This window comes from Centroberyx gerrardi, chromosome 12 (genome assembly GCF_048128805.1).
Source record: "Centroberyx gerrardi isolate f3 chromosome 12, fCenGer3.hap1.cur.20231027, whole genome shotgun sequence".
Taxonomy (NCBI): Eukaryota; Metazoa; Chordata; class Actinopteri; order Beryciformes; family Berycidae; genus Centroberyx; species Centroberyx gerrardi.
In genome coordinates, this window is record NC_136008.1 from 12,854,624 (window position 1) to 12,864,598 (window position 9,975).

General features: G+C 40.2%; 1 protein-coding gene across 1 annotated transcript; it reads right to left on the minus strand.

The window, feature by feature from the left end:
• Positions 1-431: 431 nt before the first annotated feature.
• On the minus strand, positions 432-9,116 carry cyth2 (cytohesin 2). The gene is made up of 12 exons (XM_071912765.2): positions 8,943-9,116; positions 6,910-7,060; positions 6,135-6,201; positions 5,936-6,054; positions 5,766-5,846; positions 5,459-5,571; positions 5,204-5,352; positions 4,940-5,051; positions 4,164-4,240; positions 3,913-3,984; positions 3,664-3,818; positions 432-3,261 (listed from the first exon to the last, which is right to left on the minus strand). The coding sequence occupies exons 1-12, from the start codon at positions 9,007-9,009 to the stop codon at positions 3,174-3,176; spliced, it is 1,251 nt and encodes a 416-aa protein (XP_071768866.1). The 5' UTR covers positions 9,010-9,116; the 3' UTR covers positions 432-3,173.
• Between the last annotated feature and the right edge of the window lie 859 nt (positions 9,117-9,975).

The following is a 9,975-nucleotide window of genomic DNA, read 5'->3' on the forward strand; positions in this document are numbered from 1 at the left end:
AACACAAACCTGATACAGGTGAGCAAGCATCTTAAATCCCAGTCAGACGCGCACATTCACATCTTCTGTCTGCCAATACAGCCAGTTGGCCCCAAAGAGCTTTTCTGGCTCACTGCTGTGCAGGCTGCCACCGAGAGGATCCAGTGATTAGTCTGTTCCCATCAGACTTCCTTAAGTCAAACCGAACCAAACACAGAGACACAGTGACACCTGCAGCACCTTGGAAAAACTTCCACAATTAACAATCTCCAAAGGACTTAAAGGATCACTGAAATAACAGCAGCAACTACAAAGATATAGAAAGATATTGTATCAATGAACTGAAGTCAACAACTTTATCTCACTGCTAAAAGAGACAGAACCACAACCTAGTGTAGAAGTAGGCAAATTCTCTGAACCAGTTTGATGAATAAAAAACACATACACCAATCCATTGTCTCGGTTCACTTTTTATTGTTACACAGTAGTTTACTGGCACCAATGTACCGTGGTTTCTGTTTTGCTACATTTACAGATGATCTATCCATCTTCACCTCGCAGTAAATAAAAATAAATAAATACAAAATAAACACATTTTCTGAAAGAGGTGGTCGTGGGGTCATGGAATCAGAAATATAGGCCCAGTTTCAGTCCTGTGTCTGATCATTTCAGTGGTCACGTTTTGTTGAGTGAAAACATTTGATGTCCCAACAATTTTTTGGCAACTTTGCACTTCAAGAATACCCAGAGAGTGTAAGCCTACAGAGTCCATGTGACGTGCGGAAGCAGTGTTTGAGCAGTTGCTCACAACTACAGTAATATATAAAGTTAGGACTTTGTTAGATTGATGCTTTTGGAAAGCAATGGGAAGAGTAAAAAGGCAATCCTGGATCTGTAGTTCAAGGACCAATCAGATGCTACATCCTAAAAACACAAACACAAGGCTTGCCTCCACAGTTTGTGATCACAGAGAAAAGACCCCATTCACCTTCATGCAAAATGTTCTTCATCAGGGGCACACATGAAGCTTAACAAATACATCATGTTGGTCAGAATACTTAATCATTGTTGTTGACAGTTCATGGTGCACCCCTTGAAGATGCTGTAGTGTTGTTTGATCACCAATAGAGGGTGCTAAATAGTGTGAGTATAGTCAGTCAAAATAACAGCATTTGAAAGATCTCCAAAATGCTAAAATTGATAAAGTGCAGTAGACAATTATTATAGCGCTGCAATCTTTCCTAACATCTAAAAATGTCAATTTAATAATCAAACTATTGCAAATAATTAAATATCTATGGGGCAAGTCAGGCAAATGTATCATTAGACACAAATCTAACATTGTTACTGATTCATTACATTTGAATAATTTAACTATTACATAATGAATGAAAGATTTATTAGTGTTCCTTGTTTTGTTGTCATTTCAATTTAATCACCAAGTGAAATCTCCTGGCTTTTTAGTTGTAGTATATGATGAAAGGTTTCTAATTCACCTATCATGATCAGCTTCTTTTTACTTCTTGTGGACATTGAGCGGTCAAGGAAACAAAGAGAGGATGCTACTTCAACAGACTGAAACCGCTCACTGCTTGTGCTTTCTAAGTCTGATTCCCTCCAGCACCAACTGGGTTATATCAGGGTGAAATCAGCCTCCAAAACTTCTCCGAGCCATTGACAAAACATCTCTCATTCTCCAGAAGTAAATGAAATTGAATAGGATAATTAACTTTATGGATAAGGTCAACTTCCACCTCAACTGCTCAGTCATGAAACTGTCAGTTTTTCAGTCAACAGGGAACACTAACACTTCTCAAATCAATGCACCCAATACTAGCATGAATCCATGGTCCATGAGTACCTTTGACAGACGCCTTGATTCATCAACATGCAGTCCTACAGTAGCTTGTACAAAAACCTGATTTTAACAAAAAATAAAGAATAAATTAAATCATTTCTATGTGTGTTGTAAACAAATATGCTAACATCTATTTACAAAAAAGTATACATTATAATAAGCTGCCGTTGTAATTTCTTGAAACTCACTATAGCGTATAGACCTGGGTTTAACAGTTAAATGTCTGAAAGAGAGTTATTACTAGTGAGAAAGATGTCGGTGTTCACCTAGCAGTGTTCGTCTTGAGCAAGAAGAAAATCATTTGTGGCATGCCATAACATTGAGTCTGAGAGGACATGAGGATAACTCATGGCTCAATTTAGTGTTATAAAGGCATTATAACAAGCCACCAGATTATTTAGTACCATGGTACCCTACTCCACTATTGCTCATACATGTTACTAAGAAATATATCCTGTCTCAGTAAGCCAACACAAGCAGCTATCTCCAAAGAGAAGCTGCTTATCTTTGTGTTCACTAATTTTGCAAATATGGCAACCAAAATTTGCCTTGAGAGCAGACCGTATTTGAATTAAGACCGACAGTAACTAGGCTATATAAACCGTTTGTAAATAGAAACAGCAATGAACAGTGACATTTTCCTCACAGAATGGTTACAGTATTCAAGCGTGACTTTTATAATGCCAATGTAGATATACTAACCTGTAGCAAAGCCATTAAGAGTACAATAGAAAACAATAGGCACATCTCAATAATCTAAAGTTAAATGCCGCTTTGTTCGTATCCTTTACTTCAATTGATTCCTCAATTCTCTTTTAACTACACCAATTGGAAGCAAATTAATAGTGATTTCACATTTTATCCTGGGGAAGCACAATGAAGTAAGGTGACTTCTCTGGACCATTGAGATGCCATCTATAAATGTGAAAGAAGATTTCAAGAGTACTAGAGGCGCTTGCTACCCTGAATAATACAAATTTCACAGTTCACTTATATGTCAAACAGGAGAGGAATGTGGTGAGAAGAGGGGACAGACAGTGTGCTCTGGCTGTAGTGTGTCAGGTTGTATATCATAGCAGTAGTGTAAGAACCAAGGTAGTAGAGGCAGCCACAGTGGATGAGTTCTTCACTCTGAATGTGCCTTTCAAAAGTCTTATAGACAGGAGAGGAAGAGTCCTCACATCAGAGAGAGGACATACTGGAAAGGGGGGAGGTGGGGTAACAAAATGTATGAATAGGAAGGCAGGAGTAGGGACAAACAAACATTTGCCCCATGTTGGAATGAGAGATGAGAAGGACAGAGGAGGAAAAGGGAAAAATGAGTGAAGGGAATTATCTATGGTTGCTCCTCCTTCTTCTTCAGGGATATACGTTTCTTCCTGGCAGCAAGCATTTCATAGAAGGGATCCACACTGACAGCAGAACTGGAGAGACGGACAGATAAAGAAATGAGACCAGAGCCTTGGTAAGGAGCCAGTCTGATTATTGAAGATTTGTAACAAACAAACAAACAAATAACACTACTGAGTGAGGTGGATCACCCCAAAATTATAAGACTAAAGGCACATGTACATAGGCACATGTATCTAAATGCTTGCATGTGTAGTATTCAAATATACATGCGCGCAGTGCCTAAAATATTTCTTGATAAGGTGAGAAATACACAAATACTTTATGAGTTTATAAAATTGATAAAATAAATATTAAGCTTAGCAATTAGGATCTTAAACATCAGAGGACACTTTTTGTCAATAGTCTGGTCTAACTTTACTCCCCATTTTCCTCCCACATCACCCTCCCTTTTCCATGCTCTGCCTGCTACATACGTAATGCTGTGGATCCACTCGTCCTTCTCCTCGGGGGTCGGGGCTGAGATGCGGTAGACCATATGGTTCCCCTCCACCACTCTCCCATCCGCCTCCGTCTTACATGCCTTAATCAGCTGACCGCGGTTGTTGGGGATGTACAGCTCAAAGCAGTTCTGTTAACGGAAATGCACACACACTGCGTTGTGAGTTTGTAATCTAATAATAACAATCATGTCCGTATAATGCTCAGTGGGAATGCAAACTTACCGGTTTCCTCGGGTCTTCTACCTCACGGATGCTAAGGTTCTCCAAGGGGATGATACCTCTCGGCTCCTTATCCTGAGGAGAGAAACACACAAAGACAACAGATTATGTACCGGCTTTATGTTTCAGCATCAATAAAGGCTTCAATTTTGTGTGGATTATTCGTATCAACGTGGGTAAACACATCTGATGCATCTACAAGGAGTGCCATTGTTAAATTCAGTCAGACTTGGCATACTGGCAAAAAGACTTACTGTGGTGTATTCAAAGTAATAGAGGCAGTTGTCTGTGAGAATGAACCATCGCCGTTTCCAGGTTTTCACCCGTCCCCCTGAAACACAAGAATACAGCCATGCCAATGAGAGAGAGAGGAATAACAGGGACCTGAGAAGGTCCAAGTTAAAGGGATAGTACTCTACAATCTACATTCTTACAGATGATTAGGCTCAATGTGGCTAACTTTTCTACAACTTCTTTTCTACAACAACTCTGCCAGTACATACCTCCTGAGAAACAAGCAGCGGCAGTAGAGTGTGGAAATCGCAGGGGAGAAGCAGAGACAACAGGGACCAGAGGATTTAGAGGGAGACAATTGACAGATAGAGAAAGAAAGAGAGTGGAAAAGGAGAGGGAGGGAAGGAGAGGAAGGGAGATGATATTAGTGACAAACAGATTATAGGCCCCGCCATGCAAGAGAGAACAATCAAATCTCGCAAGAAAGTGAGTGCTGAACTCGTCTCTGCTTCACCATCATGCTATGGCAATGTTCAAATGCCACGATACTGTATGCTGGCAACGCAATTAGTAGCAAAGTGCCAGTGTATTGCGGTCTTAATTGTAAACCTCAGAGACAGGAGGGTACATCATAGCACAAAGCCTTAGGAGAGAACAGAGAAGAGTAGCACACAGCATGTATCACATTCATCATTAACAACAGGTCAGTATAAACTACTTACATCTGCAACATTAACATACGTGTCAGTAGCAGTGTTCCCCACAAAATCACAAAGCCTCGCTGGCGTCAACTCACCCAGTTTGAGAAGCCAGCCCTCTCTGTCAGGGTTGAAGAAGGTGTGTGTCAGGTCATTGCCATCATCCTCGGGGATCTTGAAGGGCTCATTTTTAATGCTTTCGTAGAGATTCTGGAAGGATGCGATAAAAGAATGAGCATACGAAAAGTCTCAACCACCTATTCTCATTACTAGGATGGCTTTAACTGCCCCACTGTGACTCTTTCCCCAGAACATCCTAATTTAGCCATCTATAGAGAACAACAGTGTGACCCTCCCCATACTCTAAGCAGGTCCTCTGGCAGGTCTCCTCCCTCGTTGATGCCTCTGTTCATTGAGATGAAGCGGTCCACTCCAGGCTTGTCCCTCACATTGGGGTTATGGAGGCTGGTGTTCAACATAATGATGGCAAATGACAGCACATAACACGTGTCTGGGAACAGGGGAGAAATGCAACAGAACACAGCAGTGGTGAGTTGTGTTCTGCACAATGATAGGCACATGAAATGCAGAGTGTGTGTGTGTGTGTGTGTGTGTACCAGTGCTCTGGAAGACGCCGGGGTTGCAGTGGCAGTATCTCTGAGCAAAGGCCTCCATCATTCTGTCTATCTTCTGGGCTTCACCAGGCAAACGGAAACTCCATAGGAATTGTCTGCAGGTGACAGGTACAAGTCAGGGGTTTATGTCAAGTCAGAGAGAACAAACTTTGAAATTAATGCAAACTAGAGATACACAGCAAACAGAGCAATAGTCACTACTAGACAAGAGGTTTGTTTCACAGAGGACACCAGGATGCCCCAGGACATTTGGTGCAGAACAGGAAAACGTAACATGGATGCAGTTTACCTGAGGGCCTGGACAAGGTTGAGATCAGTGAACTCATGGAGGTCGACGAAAGCCTGAAGAACTTTGATGTTGAAGTCATCCCTGCAGTACAGCAACAGAGAGAGAACGGTTACAAAAGGCCAAAGTGTAAGGAGAAAGAGGGGAGAAAAATATTACAAGAGACCCGGCACCTTTCTCCAAGGTAATCTCCTATAGCGGTCTTGTTGAGGCCCTCTCCTTTGTAGAGGAACTGAGCAATGTCCTCTGGGGTGTGTCTGAGCAACTCGTTCTCCACTAGAAACACTATGCCCTACAGAGAGGGAAAAGAGTCAGTCACCACACAACTAAAAAAGCATGAGAAAGACCTATTCAACCATTAAAGGATGTTACCTTTTTAGGATCCATGTTGAATTTCTTCCTTCCCATTGCCACATGCCTACTTTTCTGTAGAGTTTTACTGTAGAAGAAAAGAAAAGTCTGGAGAGTGAGAATGAATGAATCTTGCAGCATTCAAATCATGTCTCTCTCCATCAATAATGCTAATAGCTTGGTAGTTAAAGAGGAAAGAGTAGAATTGCAGATCTCTCCTGGTACAATATTTTCACAGCACTTGGGTCACTTGAGATGATAAAATTGGATCCTAGTATCCTGCAATATGTCAAGTAGAGCAATTTGACACTGAGGTACACTGCAGGTTATCGTTCAACTTATTTGACTATAGTCAAAAGCTGAAATAATATCCCTTTGGGCAATAAAATGTGAAAAACAGCTGTGCTTAGAAGTTAAAAGCAATGAACAAATTACTAGAAGAAATTCAAGGCCTTTCAGATTCAATGATCATTATTAAGAAGATAATTTCACAGATCATCATTATAAGGTCTTCCATTAATAACACTGAAATATGAAAAAATACCACAATACCTGTATGTGATAATACACTAGTGTGGGGTATTGCTATATCTAAGTATTGCTCTATTATACTGTATAATTTTCCCCACAAATTAAAAGGAGTATGAGGGCTATGGTACAACCAATTGTTTAATCTAGGCCAAATATAGTTTTAATTTAATATGCCTTACAGCAGTGAGCTCGTTAACAAGGAGACTTTGGCTAGATAAGTGGTGTGAATATAGGCTACAGCAGTTACTGTGTATTTTGTTCTCACCTGCCCTCTGTGCTGGTCTCCAGTCCCTCCACCTCTAAAATGGCCTCTCGTAACTCCTCTCGGAGCCTCTGGATCTCCTGCAGCAGAGCGCCCTTCCTCCTACGGATGTCCTCCAGCTCAGAGCGCTCCTCTGGGCTCAGGTCTACTGGGACTGGACAGGAAGAGTAGAAGAATAACATCATTACTGTTGCTACTTCAGATGCAACAAATTAAGTAACAAGTAACACCCAAACAACCCAAAGAATTCACAGAACAAGTCATCTGTATTAGCAACTGTAAATACCCATTAAATACAACTATTTTAAGACTTGTATTGTTCTTGGAATTTATGACCAATTCCTGTGACTGATATTTAATAATGGAAAGGAAGAGGGGAAGTGGGATAGTAAAGGCAATGATTCAAGTTAGGGTGAATATGTAAAATATGCAGTGGAAAGAAATGGGCTGAGTGTGTTCAAGTGTTTTCCCCAAGTGCTTTGTGCTTTCTATTTTGTACAGACAAAAGCCTCTTCCTTCACAACAATGACTACTCATATAAATCAACGGCATTCAACAATTCCAAACATTGTTGTGTGTGTGGTCAAACGGAAACATAGTGAGAGTCAGCCGGTTCGGTTGATGATATGTCATTGCAACAAGATGTACCAGAGCATTCACACAGCCCATTGATTGAGTTATGATACAGTCCAGCTAAAGAGGATAAAAACTTTATGGACTCAACAGAGACGCAGGGAGAAAGGCAACAAAGCTACTCCAAAACATGAGACGCCAAGGGAGAAATACTAACTTATGTCAAACAGCCCGAAACTTTGACTGCAGGGATTTTACTCTGAAATATTCCCTGAAATACTGAATTTCTGAGATATATATTGGAGGGGGTTGGAGGTTCGGAAATTTATTTTTATGCAAATGTGCAATAGTGCAGTATATTGACAACCGTTGTGATTGTGTGTGTAATTTTCTTAGTTTGAATAAAATTAAACTTCATTTGTTGGCCAGAGATTCTGCAGACAACCAGAATACTTTGTTTAGGGCCTATCTGAAACACAATTTCCTCTGATTAAAAAATGCAGCCTTGTTATTCAGAAAATGCAGTAATGAATATTTCATTGATTCCAATAATTGTGCGGCCTTTCTTTTTAGGATGCCGACCAGAGCAAAAAAACAATCAACACACGGAGCAATTGAATATAAACGGCCAATGTGATAGCAATAAAGTGGACAAACTTAACAGCAGTTGGCGAGAACACACAGGTAACTATAAATTATCTGCTGTTCAGGTATGAGGTATGCACATTTTATGACAATTTCTCACCTCAGGATGAAATGCTGGACGCCTTTAGCAAATGCTATTCCTTTCAACACGACTTTACCGGTGAACCATAGAGATTTACCGCATGTAACTATAGATGATGTCTCAAAAGTTAGGCTGACTAACTACATGCATGGGTCACAGTGTGTAGCTTGTGAGCCGCAGTGTAACATGTTAGCACTCCGCCTGCAATACCAATATCCCAGACGACTGTTTACTATGCAAAATACCAGCTGCACTTCAACACCAACCACGCCCACACAGTCTGTGATGGATGATTTGCTATACGTTAGCTACAAAGCGATCACTGTATAGTTTTTTTAATAAAGGAGGTGGACGCCTCCAACAGAATAAGCAAAGCGTATTTTTTTTTTACAAGCTTTTATGTAGTTGGTCAGGCAGAGCGTGAAGTGTCCAACAGTGTTAGCATCATGACGTTAGCCGTAGCTCAGTACACACTGAAAACAGTCGATGTTTAGTTGGCGTCAGGCTAAGTTAGCGATACTTTAAGAAACGAGATAGGTGCTTGTGGGTTACAGCTAGTAATCCTTGTTGGAGAAGACAGCAAAATCAGTTATATTAATCAGTTTCATTTCACATATTCAATGAACTGACTGTCATATTTCAGCAAAAAGCTGAGGAACTAGCGACATAGCTAGCTAACATCTGCTAGCGATAGCTTATGCAAATAGCCTGTTAGCAATGCAATAGGCCCACTTACTGTAGTCCAGGTCATCCATTTTTGGCGCTTTGCTTTTAGGCATAAATATTTCAGAGTCGACTGTCATTCAATAGCAGAAAAATATGGATATATGTGTAAATATATCCTCAAAATTATAGGGAAATAAATAGATAACAATCCTTCGTGTCGAAATCTTGGGCCGGAGACAAAGAAGGTGGCGACACAGGAAGTGGTGTCTGGCGTTCGAGCTGACGAGTAAAGCTACTTCCGGTCATTTATTTTCAAAATAAAATAATTTATTTTTACACAATAATGAAATTGTTTGATATAAATAGTAAACAAGCTGTAAATATATGATGAAAGATTAATAGGTTAGTGCTTTTGAATGAATATTTTTTATGATCATGATGAATGTGAATGTGATGAATGTTTTTTTTCTTTTACATTGTTCACAAGAAGTCTCAAGTGACGCAGCCCTGTGTTGTGGGTGGAGGGCTACAGAATACTGAACAAGTTAAAATTAGACCTCTGCATTTTGCATGGAAAATATTGCAGTCCCTGAATACTTCCAGACCGCCTGAGCAGTTGGACAGCCAAGACATATCAGTACCAAAACGATGCTTCTGTCTTCAGGTGTACTAAGAGAAGATATTGTAATAAAATATAGGCATTTTGTCTTTTCATAGGGTACGTTTTGTATTATAAAAGCTCATATATAAGGTCAAAGGAGTCATTTTTCCTGCTCAGGCCTCTTATACAGCAATGTCATGAGATGTAAAGGTATCAAAACAGTTGTCATACCCCTGTATCTAGAGGAAACCCACAAAATATACAAGTGACATTTTTTATAGCTATTTGTTTTTGCAACCATAAGTATGCACTTTAAATGCTCCAAGTGAACCCATATGTTTTTCTTGAATTTTCTTATCCCCTGTCCTTCCTGATTCTACTCTTGATCTGATATTTACGTCAGATCTCACTGCCCAAGGCAGACGAGAATCATAGATTCTCCTCTTGGTCAAAAACCTCACCATCCACAGATGGATGGGAATCATACAGGGTAAAGCTCTGT

What these genes read in the sequence shown, in the direction of transcription:
- cyth2 (XM_071912765.2), bottom strand. Translation starts at nt 9,009, where the DNA reads ATGACAGTCGACTCTGAAATATTTATGCCTAAAAGCAAAGCGCCAAAA. An exon ending in GAGACCAGCACAGAGGGCAG is followed by an intron (nt 6,202 to 6,909) that starts GTGAGAACAAAA and finishes TTTCTTCTACAG; the next exon opens with TAAAACTCTACAGAAAAGTA. An exon ending in TGCCAGAGGACCTGCTTAGA is followed by an intron (nt 5,052 to 5,203) that starts GTATGGGGAGGG and finishes GCATCCTTCCAG; the next exon opens with AATCTCTACGAAAGCATTAA.